General features: G+C 37.4%; 1 protein-coding gene across 3 annotated transcripts in view; it reads right to left on the minus strand.

The window, feature by feature from the left end:
- Folh1 (folate hydrolase 1) overlaps positions 1–5,284 on the minus strand; it is a 104,134-nt gene extending 98,850 nt beyond the window's left edge. For 2 of the 3 annotated variants that reach the window (XM_087595357.1, XM_087595358.1), the window contains exons 1-3: positions 5,081–5,284; positions 3,403–3,511; positions 2,009–2,195 (exon numbers count right to left, since the gene is read on the minus strand). In XM_087595357.1, the coding sequence (XP_087451483.1) occupies positions 2,009–2,195; positions 3,403–3,511; positions 5,081–5,201 (417 nt within the window). In that variant the 5' untranslated portion in view covers positions 5,202–5,284. 3 annotated transcript variants of the gene reach the window in all.
- Positions 5,285–22,359: the final 17,075 nt, after the last annotated feature.

Here is a 22,359-nt window from a genome sequence, read left to right on the forward strand (position 1 = left end):
ACTGGGCTTCTAGTAACTCCAATTGGCCAACACTCTTGGCCAAATTTTGAAGATTCTTATCCCTTGGCATCTCCTGCTTACTCTACCTTCCCCATCTCTTCCTAGTGATTCTCCTCTGACCCTAATTCAAAAACCCAAAACCCTATCTGTGTCTCTTCTGCTCAGATATTGCCTGTTGGCATTTTTATTTAAACAAAAGTTAGTAGCAAGATTACATTGTATGTGCAGATTCTCTGTATTTTTTGTCCCTGTGAGCAACCAAGCCTTGGGAGTCAATATGTAGATTTATAATACATAGCCAAAGAACAAACCTTAACTGATGCATCAACGAGATATCTGTGTACCAGCTTATAGATACATCAGCAGTAAGGTGTAACTTTCCATTACACCACCACCACTGTTGCAATAATTGTTTTGTAATCCAAGTTAGACTACAATTCCATGTTGGCCTTGAACCTCATGATTATCATCCTTACACAGGTTCAATAATTCTGGAAATGGAGACAGACAGTATCACAATTGAATAAAATAGTGATTAAAATGAAATGTATATAAAGAATATATATTTTAAAAATATAGCATTATTCTGCCAATTAAAAATTATAATAGCTATTACATGTATCAGAACCAGTTAATTTTCTTTGAATTTGAAATACTAAAGAATGGTGTCATGTTGGATATATAGTTTGACAAAAAATATTTTTAAACTGTAAGAAATATGTGATAGTGCATGAAGATTGTGTTAGACCTGAGCGACAAACATAGACCTGAATGATCAAACTGCAAGTGATTACAAATATGTGAAATAAAAGTAATAAAAACATGCTACTTACAGAAAATAAGTACATGTCAAAAGAATCATCTCATAGTTAAATAATGATTGCCCTCGAGAAGGGAACACAACAAGAAGCACAATATGCTCTGGAATTGTGATTAAATTTATCATGATATCATATATATTATTATTATAGTATATGTTAATTATAAGAAAAGACTGAGACATTATTAGTATGAAAGGTTTAATAGCAATTTGAAAAGAAAGTCAAATAGGAAAATGATCTAACTTGTAGAGAGTCTGAAAAATGCTACTTATAATATAAAAATCTCAGTTGCAAAATAGCTATTTGAAGCATTGTAGACTATACTAAATATATTAAGTCTGCTGTAGAAAATATACCAATAGAAATCAATGTTTTACTTATACTTTATTGTTTTAATATTAAACATACATCTTGGTTTGAACAATCCCAGACAACTGTACTATAATGTCTTAGGCAAGGATGCACCTGGACTTATAATAAGGATTGTAAATTCTTTGCTGAAACTATACTATAATCTCCAAATTGCCTTTTGCTTCCAGAGGCCTAATGTAAGGTCTTATACAAAGGCCTGTACACAGGATCCTTTGAAATATAATTATTGAATGTGTCTAGGTTTTTGGCTAAGACCAAGTGAAAATACAGTGTTTTCAAACAATAAATTCTTGCTAGCTAAAAACTCACACTAGGTTTCTACATATTTAGTTTAACCCTAAAACTTGTCTTTTTTTAAAGATTTATTTATTATATATGAGTATACTGTAGCTGTCTTCAGACACACCAGAAGAGGGCATCAGATCTCATTACAGATGGTTGTGAGTCACTATGTGGTTGCTGGGAATTGAACTCAGGACCTCTGGAATAGCAGTCAGTGCTCTTAACCACTGAGCCATCTCTCCAGCCCCCTAAATCTAGTCTTAGTGGTTTAAATCTGTGACAAGTGTCTGTTTAGGTACTGAGAATCTTAACCATATATTACTTTTGAAATTCAGATATACTGCTTAAAAAACAGAATGTAACTATAATGAAGCATCCTTTTAAAAAGTATTCCCCAAATCACACTAAGTTCAAACACTCTTCAGAAATAAGCTGACATTAACAAAGAGCTTTTAAAATCACAAATAAATAATTCTGAATTCAATAAATACATGGAAGTGATACAACAGAAGTGAAATCTTATTTTTTCTTACCTCATTTCCATCTTCATTAATTATTGAGATATAGTTGGGATGGGTCTTATTTGGGTAGGACAACAGGACATCATAATCAGATAACTCAACCAAATCCAGGCCAAATTCTTTCCACTGGGCATGAATTTGCTTTGCAAGCTCAAAATTGTGTTGTGTCCCTGCCAAATGTGGTGTCCGTGTGAAATTGCTGGTGAAAGAAAGTTGAAAGTGTTTAAACATTAATGTTTGGTCTGTTTGCATTTTCAATAAGCACCATGAAAAACCAACTTTTGACATGCCTATAATACACAGTTTTATGAAGCAAATACAAGATATGGAGATTTTCCATGAAGAAGTTTAAGCCCAATACCTCTTATTTAATGGGGCACTCCTAAAATAAATAGCTCTCTTAGAGTTTTACCTCTATCATAATTAATGTAGGTATATGTATTCAAACACATGCAACTTTATCCATATGTGAATATTTAATGGTCTTTTATATCAAATCACTTTGTGTTCATTAGGAAATCCTATTAGTAGAGGGATATCAAATATTTTTGACACATATATTAATCTGATTTGTTGAAAACTGATGTGCTCTAGATGATTAGATATGCGAATTCTATATGCATCCACATATTTTAATTTTAAATAAATATAAATCTGACTTTGTGATTATGTGTAAGTTTTATTTTCTTGCACTAATGAGGATCAAACCAGGGCCTTGCACATGTTCAGGAGTAGAGTTCAATGGCCAGTACTTTTAAAATTTCTGTGTTTGCTTGACACTCGTTCAATAAGAATAGAACTAGTTTTTAAATTTTCAAGATATCTGCTTTCCAGGCTTATCCTTACTGCAGAAGTACCATTATCCTCATCTCATAGATGAGAATAAAAGCTTGGTAAGTTTCATTAGTCACTCGAAGTTAGTTCCCTTATAATGAGCAGAGATGGAGCTCAAACTAAATTCTGTGTGACTTTAAATCAGCTTTTTCCTAACTACAGCCTACTACCTTTCCTTATAGGATGAGTCACCAAAGTATGTTTCTCCATCCATATCTGTCCAAAATCTGACTTTGTGCACTCCACAGGCAAAGGACAGCTTTATAATTGAAGTAGGTGAGGAAGTGAATAAGATGTGATTTTATAATGCATCTACACATGAGAATCAAATTTCTGTGCTCATGAGTACAATTTTATCAGAACCTGAACATGTATTTTTCAAATACTTCTTATGGCTCCTTTTGTGCTGCGGTGGGTTAAGTAGTTGTGATAGATAATTTTTGGTTTGCAACAGTTGGTCCTTCTTCCGGAAATGTTTTTGGAGTTCTACTCTGAAAGTTTTCTAATGATATAACGTTAAAGCTGAAGGTGTAATCCTTACCATATGGAATGTATTACAAGTATATACTTACTATAAAAATTTTTTGATGTTCTCAGCCTTCAATTCTTGCAAAAATGCCTTCTTCATGCCAGGATAGGAAACACTGCTAGTAGAATCATTGGAGGGTTTTATAAACCACCCTGAAAAATACAAGCAAAAGTATGAATGAGATTTGAGCTCATGACAGGGTCTTATTTTTATGACATACATAGTTAATCAATTATCTCTCATATTAGCTGATATTCATAGTTTTTTCCCTTTCCTTTACAGAGAAAAGCAGCATATCTGTATTCCTTTTAATTGCCAAGCAAATACAATATATTTTAACCCAACCTCAATCTTATGTGTGTTGCTGTTACTTCTCAGAAATATTTAAAGTGAAAATTCAATTCTGTGTTTTTGTTTCAATTATTGGACATAAAAATGCTGTGAAAATATACTTCTCCTGCATTAGCTTCTCTTGCTAAAAATTGCTTGTTTCTCTGTGGAGCTAGAACAAACATTTAACAGAAGGTTATAATGAATAAATTCTTAGTAAAGTGACTGGAGGGATTGCTCAAGCAATTTAGAGAATATTATGTTCTTACAAAGAACCTGAGTTTTATTCCTTGCATTCATATCACACATTTCCCAACAAAACTCTGTGGACACCCTTCCTACATCTACACATACACATATATAAATATGAAATTATTAAACAATAAAGAGTATTTTAATTGTGACTTTTAAATATATAAATTATCTCAAAACATTTAAAAAAAACTCAGACTTTGAGTCTGCTTTGAAATGGACACTAAGACAAAATGCATTGATATTTTTGTTTCTGCTTGAAAATTGGCATGAGGACCTGATGTTCTGAAAACTACAGTATACTACAATGTACTTCATAACTCTGCAAGACATCCAATATACAGAAAGACACAGACAGGTTATAAGAATCTCCTTAGCCCCTGGCCTAGTGAGTTGATTTTAATCTGACAGGGAGAGAGCATTATTATAGGCTTTACAGAGTACCTGAACTGAGAAGACAGAAATCTACTCAGTCAACCCAAGTGGAGCTTTAATGTTATTGATACCATATATACAGAGTTGGGCTTAATCTGAACTAAGCTCAAGAAACAACCATAAAGGATGTGTTCAAGCAGTGCTGACTAATTCACATTTCCCAGACTGTGTCTCTGCTATGTCCAAGGAAGAATGTAATCAGAAAGCGATTCTTTGCACAGAGATGTCCTGAATGCGTTAGTATCCCGGAGGTATCTCTGAAACTCTCCCAAGTATGAGCTAAATGACACCCCCTTCCCCACTCCCCCCAAACAGGGAAGAGCCACTAAAGCCAAGCTTATCGCTTGATTTGTATCAGCAGCCACTAGGGATCTGAACTGAGAGATGCTGTGTTTGCAGGATTCCAGTGGGTCAGACCTAACTCTAGTTCCTGTTCCGGGTTTTTTGTGTTGTTTTGTTTGCAATTTTACTCTAATCTGTGCAATTCAAAGTCACTGGCAGTTTATTCCTAAATCAAATCTGCCCAGACCCCAGGAAACTTCAGCTTAACTCGGATACTGCTGGCCCCTCCCCCCATGCAAATCACTGTATGGCGGGGGTGTGGTGGGGGAGGGCGCTAACCTCTCCTACAGACTCAGTTGCTGCTGATTGCAGAACGGAAGGAAATGGGAAGTTATGCAGTTTGCCATGCAAATGCACCATACCAAAGAGGAAGCCAATGATGAAGGTTCCAGTGAAAGCCAGCACCAGTGTTCCAGCACAGAACCAGCGTTGGCGGCGTCCCAGGGCCTCCGCGGAGTCGCTGTCCTGCTGAGCGTTCCACATCTCTGGCAACTTTGGTCTTTCTCAGCAGTTCTACTGCGGCTCTACTGCAGAGAGTCTGCAGCCTAATATTTCCTCCCACTACTATTCTTCCCTGGGAAATAGAAGTCTCTCCCAAGTCTTTCTCCGCCCCCAAATTCTGTCGTACTCTGAGCCAATTGTAGTTAAGCTAAGGATAACTGCCCGTCACTTCACAGTCAGGGGCTAAGTAGAGGGATAAACAAGAATATCAGAAAGCAAAGATAACTTGCCAAATAGTGCAGTCAGTAATCAGAAAAGTATTGCGGAGCCCTTATCCTTGCTTAATGATTTGTAATAACTGCAATAAACCTTGCTTGAGGAATGTGAGAGACTTAGTCCTGAAGAGCCAATACTTACTTACAGGAGTGAGCATTCTCCTTTCCCTGACAGTTTCTCTTTTTGCTAATCCTGTGCTTAATTAAGACTCTGTTGAAATGTCATCGTGATGAACTCCAACTCTCCAATTTTATTTTTTTGCCATCTGAAATACATGCCCCCTCTACAAGTTATTTGGACATAGGCAGATAAACTGTGAACTGAATATCCTTTCTTTTCGTAGTGCAGGACTAACAGATTCAGATAGAAATACTGAATGAAAAAAACAATGTTGCCTTAATTGCAAATCCTTTTGAGATCTTCTTTTCTACAAATATCTGAATCAGACCCTGAACACCAATCACAAAACCCATAGAATTAATGAAGTGATTTACATCTGTAACAGAAACAAAAGACAGCACAATGCAGCCATCCATAGCAGCCTGAGAAGTTTCTTAATCACTGTGATGCTAGATCCTGGTAAAACTGGATCACTGTCTTTTACACAAAAAAACTGTCAAAATATGTTAATAAAATGCAGAATCCAGATTTATTAAAGGAACTTTCTAATTTAGAGTTTTAAAAACCAGGTTAAGAGAATGGAGAATTTCTAAAACAAGGTAACACATACCTCTGCATGGGTGTGGCTTCTCTAATCATGTCGTAATTTCTTATTTCAATGCATTACATGCCATTTTAGATGGATTTCGAAGCTATAATCTTTAGAGTGTTGCTAGAAAACCTAAATGACATAATAGCACACTTTCTGTAGTCCACCTGAGAGGATTATGATTGATGATAAAGTTCAAGTATAGATCAGCAGAACACAGGAAGTTAGAATATGTTCACTGTAAACAAAATCAATTGTTTTGTTTCTGTGATTCCCAGATGATACGTGTTTAAACCTTAGTCCGGGTACTTGAATAGCTACAAACCTCTATATGAAAGAAATTTTTTTATTGACAGAAACCTTCACAGCAAACATTAATTGTATTTCCTTGCTTCTCAGCTGGTAAGAGACATGGTTTGATTGCAAGGAGAGGTGTTCTTTCCCCTTCTTATGTCACCATAATGCTTGCTTTGTATGCTGCCTCATGAGCAGATAAAGCAACAAGTCCTTTAGTTATAGTGTTCAGCTCCTTACTTTATCTACTCTGAAATCTTGACTTACCATCAAGGATCAAATGATGGCCTGGACCACAAACCTGCCAAAATTATTATTGGCTCAAATCTAACTGAGGTTTTCTGACTGTTGAGACTTTAATGTCATACAGGAAATACTGATTAACCCCTTCTGTGCCTGTTTTAAATGAACTCAATGGATGTGATAGAAGGGCAATTATATTAGCTAGTTAGCATTGGAGTGATGGTAAATCTACTCATTCTCCACCTGAAATGATCCAAAATTCTTTTTGATTCAGAAGCACACGTTCCCTACATAGGTCTGACAGGCCTAAAGCTCAGAGAAACCTACTTTCCTGATCTGCTGCATCTGCCTGTAAAAGGATTTTTCATCAATAAACCTTGGGATTAGACTGGTAACAGGATTTAGAAAACTTAAAGTTATCACATCACACTATCGTCAGATTAATTCTTCAAAACTTCTGCACTCTTTTTAACCTCCCAGCTCGGAATGTTCCAGTGCTTTCAGTTAACCATGGAGTGAGTCTGAATTCTGGAACAATGCACAAAGCTCTCTACACTTTGTGACCTCTCCAGCAGTTCTTTCACTAACTGCCATCTATTTGTATGCTAATTCTTTGTTCTAGAACATGTGATTCAGCCACAGAACAAGAATATCAATAGGTTCTGTCACATTCTAGTATCAAAAGGATTAGCATAAAATTCTGATCCCTATAACTGAGAAGCACATCATACTTCACTCTCCTCTTTCAATGCAAGAGTATTAAAAAGAGTAACACTATTTACCATCTATTTGTTCGAGTCTCTTAAATTCAACTTCAGGTACATATTGAGCAGTTGCCTTTGTTTAAGACCAATAAGCTACATTATGCTCACTAAGCTTCAATGAAACAATTGTCTTGAGAAAAATGAAGAAATATATTTCAAACAGCAAAACGACATAGATGCACTATACACAAAGGAGTGTTCTTTTGAAAATTCAAAGGTGTGACGTCAGTTGAAATGAAATATAGGCTATAAAACTATTTACACACATTAGTTAGGCCAAAGTATTCTCCTCATATGTAGGGTTCAGGTCTTAGGGAAAGGGGCAAACTAACTCATCATGTCTTATCTCTAGTCTTTAATAACAAAAACTTTCTTTTGAAAACACTTTAACAATAAAAAAATGCTTCTTTTCCAGAAATACATGGACTTTATTTTCATTTCAGATTTGAAAACTGGGGTATGAAGCCCTGAGTACAGGATTATTGAGCTGTTATTGCTGGTAGAAGAAGGTGCAAGCCGGACTTTTAGATTCTATGGACACAGTGTTCACTAGATAGTTGCAGAGCCCAGTTACTGAGCCTGAAGCCAGTGGCCATCAGTGCTGCTAGCTGGTTCTGATGGCATCTAGCATTCCTGATTTAGCATGGTCATCAGGATAATCGGTAGGCCAACATGGGAAGTAAAGAGGCTAGTCCATTGGCAAAGAGATGGGGCATGTCCTTGTCTTCCTAGAATAATCTGATACAGAGGCCAGTTCTCACCCCTCACCTAACCCAGCCACCTACTTTCTGAAATTACTTAGGTGGTAGTAATTTTTCTCTGGGTATTGATCTTTGCGCTTATCTATTTTTAATTTAAAACAAGTCCCCACATTACAGAAATGACCTCCTTCAAGGCAGTTGCATTGGATGGAAATTTGATCCAAACTACCCTTCAACATAGATGAGCTTGAGTTAATAATTTCACACAGGGATGCTCACAGTTAGTAGAACTCTTCAAGCGCACAGAAGTTCATAGGATCTGGTAGTTGGGCTTTGGAGCCCGAGGCAGACTAAGATTGTCTGTACTATTGGAGGCTTTTCAACCTCAACGATGATGAGGGGTTGATTACCAAGGGGATGAACCTAGACGATAGCCATGTTTTCTGTCCAGCTTGGCATGCTTAGCTAAGTTGTTATGATCATAGTTTAGGAAGACAATGAGAAGCATAACCATATCTATTTGAACCACCAGAGAGATGGAGTTGAGCACCATAATGGACGCAGAAAAGGAGAAGGCAGGGACCTGGCTGCTAAGACTCGCTGGCTTGGAGCAGTATGCTACACAGCATGCTCTCAGCCTTTTTAAATGTTTTACTTGCTGCTATACCTTGTCAAATACAGGTGTAAGTCAGTTTTCAACTCCTACTTTTAGGGCCAGACTCCAACGTACTGTAGCACCCATCCTGGTCCTAGGCTGATCATGAAATTTGCTGCCATATCCTCAGCTGTATATTTCCAGGTACTAACCTTTGACACACACAGGAAATTTACTATAATAGTCTCTGTCCTGGTCTTCATTTGTAAACATTATATCCCCATCCTCTAAACTGCTCACTAAATAAGATACTTCTATAAAGTACAAACTTTAGTTACTGAAGAAAACTGATTGTAAGATTCATTACTTGCTTCATAACACATATTTTAAAAAGTATTTTAATAGCTTATTATTATCAATGAGTTGAAAATACTTAGTTTTTTATATGGTTTCAAAGTTTTGAATATATAGTTTCAAAAAAGAATGTCTCTTCATTCTGTGTTATTTTTTCGTCTTGGCATCTGAATAATTACTTTAATAAACAATCAAATATTTCTTAGAATAAAAAAGAAAGAAATGTAGGGTTACAGATACATTATATTTTTAAAGTTACTTAAATTTTGCTTTGTTTTTTAAAAAAAATTTCTTTGAGGAAGGTGGAATGAATTAAGGGTATTTTTACAAAGAAAACTTTGTGGGCTGTTTCTATGTTATTGAGGTTTGAGAAATAGGAAATGGAAATATTCTTTCTCATTAAGAAAGAAATGCTGGAGAATGAATTTTTAGGGAAAGGTAAGGTTAGTATATATAAATAAAATATATATCTCCCATTCATTTTCATTTCTATATATTCTTTTAAAATGTATAAAGAAGCATAGAAAGTAAAGACCTCATTGACTATTTTGTAGAACTCTCTTTGGCAATTTTTAGGCGGGTGGTTTTACTTATGTATTCATTTATTTTATTACTGTTATTTTCTTTACAGTCCAGTCTTTACCACCATGCTGGGCTACCCACCCATAGTTCTTCATCTGATTTCTCCTCCACTCTACCCACCGCCACTCCCTGCTCTAGGCCTAGGCTGGGACCTCAAGTCTCTCTAGGGCTAGGTATATCTTTTCCCACTGATGCCGACCAGACACTACTCTACTGTATATGTGTTGGGTATCTTAGACCAGCTACTGTATGCTGCCAGTTTGATGGCTTAGTTTCTGAGTGATCTCTAGGGTCCTGGTTTTTTGAGACTGCTGATCTTCCTATGGGGTCACCCTCCTCCTCAGCTTCCAGCCTTTCCCTTATTCAACCATACGGGTCCCTAACATCAGTCCAATAGCTGGGTGTAAGTATGTGCCTTTGTTTCCCACAGCTGTTGGTTGGACTTCTCAGAGAATAGCCCTAGGCTCCTGTCTCTAAGCACACCATAGCATCAGTAGTAGTGTCAGGCCTTGGAGCCCCCCTTAAGATGTATCTCAGGTTAGGCCTGTCACTAGACTTCCTCAGTCTCTTTTCCATTATTGTCCCTGCAGTTCTTATAGACAGGAACAATTCTGGGTCAGTGTGTGACTGCAGTAGCAATCCCAACCCTACGGTTGATGTCCTGTCTTCCTGCTAGAGGTAGACTTTGCTTTCCCCACTACTGGACATTTCTTCTATGGTCCTTCCTTTTGAGTACTGAGAATTTCTCATTTCCTAGATCTCTAGAGGGTCCCCCAACCTCCCACCCCTCAAATATTACATATTTCCATTCATTATTCTTCAGGGTTTCTCTTCTGACTTTCTCCCCATACGTGATCATGTCTGACTTTCTCCACCTCCCCTCTCCCACACAGGTCCCTCCCTCCCTCTTCCAGCCTTAATTGCTTTCTTCTCCCTCTCACGTGGGATTGAAGAATCCTTACTAGGGCCCTTCTGTTTGTTAACCTTCTTGAGTTCTCTGAATTCTATCCTAAGTGTTATGTATTATTTGGCTAATATCCACTTATTCATGAGTACATACAATTCATGTCCCTTTGGGTCTGATTTACCTCACTCGGGATGATATTTTCTAGTTCTGCCTATTTCCCTGCAAAACTCATGATGGTCTCATTTCTTAATAGCTGAATAGTATTTCATGAGCCACATTTTCTGCATCCATTCTTCATTGTGGGACATCTGGTTTGTTTGTTTCCAGCTTCTGGCTTTAACAGATAAGTCCACTATGATCATAGTGGAGCAAGGGTTTTGTGGGATGGTGGGTCATTCTTGGGTATATGCATGAGAATTATATAGTTGGGTCTTCAGATAGATCTATTTGCCATTTTCTGAGGAACCTCCAGATTGATTGTCAGAGTGGTTTTCTGAGGTATTCTTCAATTTCTTTCTTGTCATATACAGATATTTCACTTGTTTGGTTACAGTGACCCCAAGATATTTTATATTGTTTGTGACCATTGTGAAGGGTGTTGTTTCCCTATTTTCTTTCTTAGCCTCTTTATCATTTGTATAAAGGAAGTCTGCTCATTTCCTTGAGTTAATTTTATATACAGCCACTTGGCTGAATTTGTTTATCAACTGTAGAATTTCTCTGGTAGAATGTTTGGGGTTACTTATGTATGCTAGTATAATTTGTAAAGAGCAGATTATTGACTTATTATTTGTCAATTTGTCACCTTTTGTTGTCTTATTGCTCTAGTACTATATTGAATAAATACAGAGAGAGTGGGAAGCCTTGTTTTGTCCCTGATTTAGTGTGATTCTTTCAAGTATCTCTATTTAATTTTACATTGGCTATTGTTCTGCTATATATTGCTTTTACTATGTTTAGCAATGGGCCTTGAATTCCCAATCTCTTCAATTCTTTTAACATGAAGTAGTGTTGAATTTTGTCAAATGTTTTATAGCATCTAATAAGATGATCATGTGTTTTTTTCTTTGAGGTTTATTTATAAAGAGGATTACATTAATATATTTTCATATACTGAACCAATCTTGCATCCCTGGCATGAAACCTACTTGATTGAGGTGAATGATTGTTTTGATGTATTCTTGAATCCAGTTTGTTAGAATTTTGTTGACTGTTTTTGCATCAATATTTGTAAGTGAAATTGGTCTGAAACTATCTTTCTTTGTTGGGTCTTTGAAGGGCTTCTGTATCAGAGAAATTGTGGCTACATAAAATGAATTAGGTAGTGTTCCTTCTGTTCCTATATTAAGGAGTAGTTTGAGGAGTGTTGGTATTAGCTCTTTTTTGAAGTTGAGGTAGAATTCCACATTAAAGTCATCTGACCTGAACATTTTTTAGATAGGAAATTTTTGATGATTATTTTCTATTTCCTAAGAGGGCATTTACCTGCTCTTGATTTTAACTTTTTATATGGTATCTTTCTGGAAAATCATCCATTTCATTGTGATTTTCCAGTTTTGTTGAACATAGGCTTTTATAGTAGAATCTGATGATCTTTTGAATATCCTCAGTTTCTGTTGTTATGTTCCTCTTTTCATTTATCTTTTTGTTAATTTGGAGACTGCCTCTAGGAACTTTAGTTAGTTTGCCTAAGGATTTATCTATCTTATTGATTTTCTCAAAGAATCAGCTTTTTGTTTCCTTGATTTTTTTCCTTTTTTCCCCCTTTTTTTCCTTGATTTTTTAATCTGTCTCTTTGCTTCTTTTTTTTTTTTTTTGCTTCTTGTTTTTTTTTTTTTCGGAGCTGGGGACCGAACCCAGGGCCTTGCGCTTCCTAGGCAAGCGCTCTACCACTGAGCTAAATCCCCAACCCCTCTTTGCTTCTTTTTATTGGATATTTTATTTATTTGCTTCAAATGCTATCCTCTTTCCTGGTTTCCCTTTTGGAACCCCCTATCTGATCCTCCCTCCCACTTCTTCTATGAGGGTGCTTCTCCACCCACCTACCTACTCCCATCTCTCTGCCCTGTCATTGCTCTCTGCCCTGGGGCATTGATTCTTCCCAGGACCAAGGGCCTCTCATCCCATTGATGTCCAACAAGGCCATCCTCTGCTATATATGCAGCTGGACCAACAGGTCCCTCCATGTGTACTCTTTGGTTGGTGGTTTAGTCCCTGTGAGCTCTGGGGAGTCTGGTTAGTTGATATTGTTGCTCTTCCTATGGGTTGCAAACCCCTTCTATTCCTTCAGTCCTTTCTTTAAGTCCTCCACTGGGGACCCTGTGCTCAGGCTTATGGTTAGTTGCGAGCATCTGCCTTTGTATTTGTTAGACTCTGGCAGAGTCTCTTAGGAGACAGCTATATCAGGCCTCTGTCAGCAAGCATGTTTTGGCATCCCCAGTAGTGTCTAGGTGTGGTGTCTGTATATTGGATGGATCCCCAGGTGTGCTGTGAAGTTGTTAGTTTAAGATCTCTCCAAATTCATTATGAGGGTACATAGTACTAAGAATTTGCCTCTTAAGCACTCCTTTCATTGTGTCCCATAAGTTTGGGTATGCTATGTCATCATTTTCATTGAACTCCAGGAAGTCTTTGATATCTGTGTTTATTTCTTCCCTTTATGGTTGAGTAGAGAGTTGTTCAGTTTCTATGGGTAAGTCCATTTTCTATTGCTTTTCTTGTTATTGAAGTGTAGCCTGAGGCCATTGTGATGTAACAGGATGCATTGGATTTTTCAATCTTCTTGTATCTGTTGTGACTTGTTTTGTGAATGATTATACAGTCAATTTTGGAGAAGGTACCATGAAGTGCTGAGAAGAAGTTATATTCTTTGTTTTAGGGTGAGATATTCTGTAATCTGTTAAGTCCATTTGGTTCACAAGTTCTCTTAGTTTCACTGTGACTCTGTTTAGTTTCTGTTTCATAGATATGTCTATTGGTAAAAGTGGAGCGTTGAAGTCTCCCACTATTACTGTGTGGTGATCAATATATGTTTTGAGCTTTAGTAAAGTTTCTTTTATGAATGTGAGTGCCTTTGCATTTGGGGCAAAGATGCTCAGAATTGAGACTTTTTCCTGGTGGAATTTTCCTTTGATTGATATGAAGTATCTTTTCCTATCTTGCTTGGTAACTTTTGGTTGAAAATCTATTTTATTGGATATTATAATGGCAACTCTAGTTTGTTTCTTGGGACTTCTTGTTTGGAAGAAAAATTTTCCAGTCTTTTTTTTTTCTGAAATAGTGTCTGTATTTGAGGTGTGTATCTTGTATGGAGCGAAGTGTTGGACTTGTTAGCATATCCAGTCTTTTAGCTTATGTCTTTTTATTGGGAAACTTAGTTTGTTGATATTGAGAGTTATTAAACACAGATGATTGTTATTTCCTCTTATGTTTGGTATTGTAGGTGGCATTATGTGTATGCGATTCACTCCTTTTGGTTTTGTTCTGAGATGATTGATATCTTGTTCTTTCTTTGGTGTAGGTACCCTTGTTGTATTGGAGTTTTTCTTCTGGAATCCTCTGTACGGCTGGATTGGTAGATAGATGTTGTTTAAATTTGGATTTGTTCCAGAATATTTTCATTTTTCCATCTATGACCATTGAGAGTTTTGCAAGGAATAGTAGCCTGGGCTGGTGTTTGTATTCTCTTAGAGAATACATTAGGTCTGTGCAAGTTCTTTTGGCTTTTAGGGTCTTTGTTGAGAAGTCTGGAATAATTCTGTCTTCATATGTTACTTGGCCTTTTCCCTTTTCTTTTTTTTAATTATTAATTAATTTTTATTTGTTTTTTTTTCCGGAGCTGGGGACTGAACTCAGGGCCTTGCGCATGCTAGGCAAGCGCTCTGCCACTGAGCTAAATCCCCAATCCCCATTTTCCCTTTTCTTTTATTATTCTTTATTTGTTCTGCACATAAACTGTTTTGGTTATTATGTGACATGAGGGTTTTCCTTTTTGATCCAATCAATTTGATTTGATGTTGTATAAGCTGCTGCTGCTTCTGCTTCTTCTTCTTCTTCTTCTTCTTCTTCTTCTTCTTCTTCTTCTTCTTCTTCTTCTTCTTCTTCTTCTTCTTCTTCTTCTTCTTCTTCCTCTTCCTCTTCCTCTTCCTCATTCTCCTCCTCTTTTTTCTTTTCTCTTATTGGACATTTTATTTCCATTTCAAATGTTATCCCCTTTCCTGAACCCCCCCCAGAAACCCCTATCCTCTCCCCTTCCCTCTGCTTCCATGACAGTACTCCCTCACTCACCCACCTACTCCCTCCCACCTCCCCGACCCTGGCATTCCCTTATACCTTATACCGGACAAAAGGCATCTCCACCCACTGGTGCCCAAAGAGGCCATCCTCTGCTACATATGCAGCTGGAGCCAAGGGTCTCTCCATATGTACTCTTTGTTGGTTTAGTCCCAGGGACTCTGGGGTTCTGGTTGGTTACTATTGCTGTTCTTCCTATGGGGCTGCAAACCCCTTCAGTTCCTTACATTATTAACACTTCTTTCTTTAGGTTGGTGAAATTTTCTTCTATGATTATGTTGAAGATATTTCCTAGTCATTTGAGCTGGAAATATTTGCTTTTTCCTATTCTTATTATTCTTAGGTTTGGTCTTTGTATTGTATTCTTGATTTCCTAGATGACTTGGGTTAGGAGATTTTATGCTTTGTATTTTCTTTGACTGTTGTGTCAATATCTTTAAAGTATCCTCTATGGATGAGATTCTCTCTTCTATCTCATGCTTTTTTTTTTTTTTTTGGTTCTTTTTTTTTCGGAGCTGGGGACCGAACCCAGGGCCTTGCGCTTCCTAGGTAAGCGCTCTACCACTGAGCTAAATCCCCAGCCCCCATGCTTTTTTTAAAATTTGGTGCTGATGCTTGTCTTTGTAGCTCCTGATCTTTTTCCTAGGTTTTCATTTCCATGGTTACCTCCATTTATGTTTTCTTCATTGTTTCTACTTCCATTTATAGGCCTTAGATAGAGCTGTTCAATTCCTTCACCTGTTTGATTGTGTTTTCCTCTATTTCATTAAGGCATTTTTTCTCTTTAAGGGCTTCTACCTGTTTACCTCTGTTTTACTGTATTGGTGAGTTTACTGGATTGGTGAGTTATCAGTATCCTCCTGAAAGGACTGTATTATCTTCATTGGATAGGATTTTTAGGTCAGCATCATGATCTTAAGGTGTATCCAGGTCTTGCTGTGGTGGGAGAACTGGGTTCTCTTGGCACAAAAGTATATTGGCTTCTGTTGGTTATGGTCTAGCACTTGCCTCTTGCCATATAGTTATCACTTGTGTTAACTGGTCTAATTCTCTCTGACTGTAACATGCTTCTTGTATCCCTGAATTGCTACAGGTCTTTGGGAGACCTGTGGCCTTCTCTGTAGCAGATCCCCTGGGAAGCCCTAAGACCCTGTGGTCTACAGAGGGGCAAGCATTCTGATGATCTTTTGCCCTGGCTGCAGTGGATCTCCTAGGTGGCCTTTAGACTGTGGGATCATCAGAGAGGCAGACATGACAATGATTTTCCCCATTGCCTTGGGTGTAGCAGACCTCCTGGAAGATCATCAGACTGTGGGGTCTTCAGTGGGACAGATTATCTGTCCCAGCAGAATGCACAGTCTGGAAGGGAGGTAGAGTTTTCAAATGGAGGAGGTGGGTCCCTAGTCCTCTGGGCTCTTCTGTTTTCCCAGGCAATGAGATTATTTGGAAATATCTCTTACCTGTTACACTGGGTGCAGCAAATCTCCTGAGAAGACTTCAGACTTCAGGGTCTTCAGAGCATTAGACAGGCTTCTGATCTTCCCCAACCAAAGGAACATGCTGGAAGGGAGGAGGAGTTCAAGCAGAGGGGTTGGGTCCTGAGTCTGCAGGACTCCTTGGGGATCCCAGCTGCTGTGGTTATTTGAAGGGTGTCTTCCTTGTTGCCTTGCGTGCACCAGGTCTCCTAGTAGGACTTTAGACTGTGTGGTCTTCAGAGAGGCAGACAAGCTGATGATCTGCCCTGATGGAAGGCTCAGGCAGAAGCTCTTTGGCATTATAATCTCTACTCATAGGAGGTACCAAGAACATTGAGACATATTATTTTATTTATCCTAGCAATTTGTAAATACAGAATATCATGATATGAATTTATTAATTAGTATTTTAGGAAAGTGTTTAGCATATACATGTGAATGGCCATAATAGTGACCAGTAAACACATTGCTCATTCAGCATCAAGGCCAGGAAACAGAATGTTAGCAGACCTCCAGAAAACCTCTTCATAGCAACTTACTATCACTACCTTCAAAATGAAGAGAACCAACTAATCTGCTCTTCTGATTCTAATGCCAGTGGTTACTTAGTATTTTAGGGTCTCAACGACTCTATAATTTAATTACCAAATATTTATGCTCCTATATGTATTTTTCTTCAGAATTATGTTTGTGAGCTACAATACAGTATATCAAACTCAAGACTTTCAAAGGAAGGAGAGGTTCTAATTTACTGAATGAATTCCATGATGTATGTACTCCCACCACGACCAATTTAAATAGTTATATACTATGTAGTGTGATATTAAAAAAAAAAAACAGTTACTAAGAATTGCTTCTTGTGAGCTTAAAGTTCAGAGTAGGTTTCAGCACATCTCTGTAGCATGCTTCTCCATGGGGCAATAGCTGCTAATATTTTTTGGTTTTATATTCCAAATGCTGACACCCCTCCTAGCCCCTCTTCACAGAGACATGCCCCCATCTACCTTCCCTCTCCTCTGAGATGGTGTCCTCATTCTACCACATTATACCCCTGCCCTGGCACATCAACTCTCTCGCCAGATTAAGTGCATCCTGTCCCACTGAGGCTAGACAAGGCAGCAGTATTGGGGAACAGATATCACAGTCAAGCTAAAGAATTAGAGAGCTTCTGCTCTGGTTGTTGTGGGGCCCACGTGAAGATTAAGCTACATGTCTGCTACATATGTGCCGAGGCCTATTTTCATCCCTTGTATGTTCTATGATTGGTGGCTCAGTCTCTGAAAACTCCCAGAGGTCCAGGTTAGTTGACACTGTTGGTCTTCCTGTGGGGTTCCCATGCCCTATAGGGTCTTCAATCCTTCCTCCAACTCTTACATAAGAGGTATCAACCTTCATCCAATGTTTGGCTGTGGGTATCTGCATCTGTTTCAGTCTCTGGAAGGATAATTATGTCTCCTGTCTGCAAATTTAAGTGTTTCTTGCTGTTAAATTTCAAACCCAGGACAAGTGCCTATTTAACATATCAAAGCACACCTGCACTCCAGGTTCTCATAGTAGCCCTCTGTACAGTGATGGTTTGTATATGATTGGCTCAGGGAGTAGTAACACTATTTGGAGGTGTGATCTTGTTGGAGGAAGTGTGAACCTGTGGGTAGGGGCTTTAAGACCTGCATCCAAGCTCCCTGGAGGCCAGTTTTCTCCCAACAGTCTGCAGAACAAGAGATGGAACTCTCAGATCCTGCCTGGTTAATGTTCCTGTCTTTGATAATGGACTGAGCTTCTGAACAAGTACGCCAGCTCCAATTAAATATTGTCCTTAATAAGAGTTCATGGTGTCAGTTTGCAACAGCAACACTCCAAATAAGACAAGTTCCTAAGAGGGTATGGCTAGCATACCAGCTTTTTTTTTAAGATTTTATTTATTATTTATACAGAGTTCTGCCCGAATATATGCCTGAAGGCCAGAAAAAGGTACTAGATCTTGTTATAGATGGTTGTGATCCACCATGTTGTTGCTGGCAATTGAACTCAGGACCTCAGGAAGAGCAGACTGTGCTCTTAACCTATGAGCCATCTATATAGCCCCACCTACAAGCTTTTTAACCTGTAGTCTCCAGCCCAGGGCAGGACTGCCCTTTCCCTAGAGGTTCTTCCCTATAAAATCCAGATATTATAGTTGCCTGTGTTTTGCTGTTTTATACCATTGAACTATGGCAGCTATACATAGTTCTTCTCTCCCATAGTCCTTTCTATACATAGTTCAGGGGTATGACCATTTATGGGCACTCTAGATGTGTCTGCTTCTAGCTATGCCCTCTCAGATATCTATAATAAACTTTCTCCTCTACCATACCTAGGAACAATCATGTTTTTTTCTTTCCTTTTATTTATCTTTTTCATTCACACACAAGCTAAGACCAACAACTATCATTCCTTCTCTTTTCTTTCTCTTTCTTCTAATATGGGCAGCCTAATGTCTCTAGGTTTTATTCGTTGGTAACTGAGCTTCTTCATGATATTTTCCATATCATCTGCAGTTTACATAATTACATTTCAAGGTCTATATCTAGAAATCATAGGTATGTACATATTCTGTCTTGGAAATTTCAATTGGCTAAAGAACAACCCTTGCAAGCCAGGTTTATGAAATCCTTGCTTCTCCATACCCTTACCAATGAATTTTTCTCTTCCTTGTAATAAATGAAATGAAGTTTTGTCAGTCAACTGCACATTCAAAATCTGCATTTTTATACATTGTTTCTTAGTTTTTTCTTATTTTCTTTTGTTTTTTATTGTAGGTTTTTCATTTAGTTTTACCTAAATTTTATAGTTTATTTTATTCAATAATATGGCATTTGGGCTTTTTTTAGACTTCCTTTGTCAATATAATTAACCTGAGTCTCTTCACCTTAGCCTCAGACAAACTCTTCAGACTCGAACAAAAGGTAGTCAAATTCTTCACCAAAATTCCACAAAACATCTGTAGGTCACATATTGAAATTCTTTACTGACACTTCTTGGGCCAAGTCTGCACAATTTAAATTATTCTCAGTAACAAAGTCTTCCTTATTCCTACTAGGATAGCTCAAGTCCCATTTAAAGCATGCCACTGCTTTCCAAATCCAAAGTCCCCAAATCCACATTCTTTCAAACAAAAGCATAATTTAGCCTATCCTAGCAATAACCCAGTCCCTGGTACCAACTTCTGCCTTAGGGTTTTACTGCTTTGAAGTGAAAATATAATGAAGGCAAGTTATAAGGACAACAGTTAATTTAGGCTGGCTTACAGGTTCAGAGGTTCAGTCCATTATCATCAAGGTAGGAACTTGGCAGCATCTAGGAAGGCATGGTGTGGGTACAACTGAGACTCCTCCATCTTCGTCTGAAGGCTGGTAGTGGAAGACTTGATTCCAGACAGCTAGGAATAGGGTCTTAAAGCCCATGTTCACAGTGACACATCTACTCCAGCAAGACCACACCTGCTTCAACAAGGCCAAACCTGCAAATGTGCCACTCCCTGGGCCAGGCATACACAAACCATCATACTTACCTCAATTTTTGCTAGTTTAAAATGTTTAAAAATTGATGTGTAAATGAAAAGTAGTCACTTTTACTCATATTAAAAGTTTTGAAATATAAATGATTCACAAAAGAATTTACTGTATTGAGTTGTTGCAAAAGTCTACCTTTAAATGTATCAAAATAAATAGTGTCAATTGAAAGAAAAACATATCCTTCAAAATATTATTGAAAGAGGAAAACAAAGTAGAGTCTATTGATTGCATAAACAGTGGAATACAGGCAGAATGTCAAGAATGCTTGCCATTAAAAATAACCTGAAATCAGCATACAGCACTTTGAAACTGTTCCAATTTCTTTGGAACATTAAGTATTATCATTCAGAAACAGATTAGAAGCAATATTAGCAAAAAAATCAGCATTCAACATCTTTATACATTAAGGAAATGAAATGAAAGCCACATTGAGATTCCTTCTCAGTCCCAGAAGGGCTATTCTCAAGAAAACAAATGACAAATGCTGGCAAGAATGTGGGGAAAGGAACTTTTATTCACTGTTAGAATATAAATTAGTCTCTCACTGTGGAAATCTACAAGAAGTGAAACCACCATTTGATACAGCTGTATGGTGCATGTGACTGCTGTAGTATAAAGTGTCCCATAAGAGAAAAGAATGGGTAATGGGGGATGAATATGACCACAATATGTTACTGTTATATACATAAGTGAATGTGAAAAGAAAATAAGTACTTTTAAAAGAATTTTCTAACATATAATTTCATCTATCTCTGTGGATTTACAGAAATGTTCATATAACTTGAAAATAATAAGCATGGACTGTGCTGGCTCCATTTGTTTACTTTTTAATGCTAGACTTATCCCTTGTATATTTAGAAAATGTACTCTCTGCCCATCACCAATTTACTGTAAGTAATTTCCTTAGTCCTCAATATTTGTCTGATATCTGTAAAAACATGCATGCTATTTCTGCTGAGGAACTCAGGCAAAGTGACATAGTACTGCTGACACCAGAAAAATGAAAACAATAAGTGTGTGGAGACTTATAAAAGTCTGAAATATAACATGGAATTCTTTTGCACACAGTCTGTAATCTGAATTCAGGGGTGACAACCATTTGCTTATTCATGAGCATGACATTTAGAATAAACAGTAAGAAAAATCAAGTCATGTTTAAAAAACAGTTACGTTTTTTAACAGCACCTTACTGAATTTGTAGAAGCATTCCTCAGAAAATCACTTAAAAACTGTAAGGTCCTATGTTGGTAGATTCATAACCCTACATTTCAGAAGACTAGGATGAAAATTGCAGAGTTTCAAATACAGACTATGTCACCTAATAATATGATTCTTGATATATTGCCCAAGGAAACATATTATGCTTAAATATCATTATTTTTCATAATGACTCTGTAAGCAAGCTTCCCTATCTTAGAAATATGGACAGTGAAATGGAGGATAATGCAATGCTTTAGAGAAATATAGAAATTGATTATTGTTTCTTCAGGCTTTTTATAAAAAAGCCTATTTGTTTCAGTGTTTAGATTGCTGAACCTATCCATCTATGACGTTCAGTACAACTTGAAAGAAATTATTTTCAAAGGAAGGCCCAACTTATTAGCATTCATTTTATCTGACAAAATGAGATGCTACTGTGACCTGATAAAGTACAGTGTTCTACAGATTGGTCAAATAGATGAATTCTCAGACTGAGAACATACATAACCCTTTCATTATCAGTAACAATTACTCTCAAATTCTGCCATTAACCTAAAAGTACATCTATATTTTAGAGATTTTTAATGTGTATTTGACTGGGTATTGTACCAATGTGTGGGTGTAGGTAGAGGCCAGAGGAGGCAGATCTTAGAGCCTCACAACATAGTTTCTGGGAACTGAACATGGGTCATCAGAAAATCTTGAAGAATTCTTATGCACAAGCTATCTCTCAAGCCCCCATATCTCATGCTTTTCTACCTAGGATAGAACAGAATACTAACACATTTAAGAATCTTTATAAATTTCTTTTTATTTTCCCTTCCCTGTTTCCGGGTCAACATCTCCCTAACCCTTCCCCCTCCCCTTCTCTATGAGTGTTCCCCTCCCCATCTTCCCTCCATTACCGCCCTCCCCTCAACAATCACATTCACTGGGCGTTTAGTCTTGGCAATTTCTAGTATGTCTAAGTGCCATTACTCTTCAAAACTTGCTAACACTTGATATTATTTTCCTTCTTTTGTTGTTTGTTTGTTTGGATCTATAACACTGGTTTATTAGGTCAGCTGAATTTAAAGCTGAACCACAAATGGTTACCAGTATGCAGCCAATATTAAAACATCTATATTTAAAACTCTAGACAGTTGAATTGTTGCATAGTTGTGAAAGCATCTTAGGAGCCTTAAAACCTTGAGCTCAGGACTACAGTGGTTATTTTTTTAAATGTTACTAAAATAAGTATGCGACCAGGCCCA

Source organism: Rattus norvegicus, chromosome 1, assembly GCF_021556685.1.
Source record: "Rattus norvegicus strain SHRSP/BbbUtx chromosome 1, alternate assembly SHRSP_T2T, whole genome shotgun sequence".
Classification (NCBI taxonomy): Eukaryota; Metazoa; Chordata; class Mammalia; order Rodentia; family Muridae; genus Rattus; species Rattus norvegicus.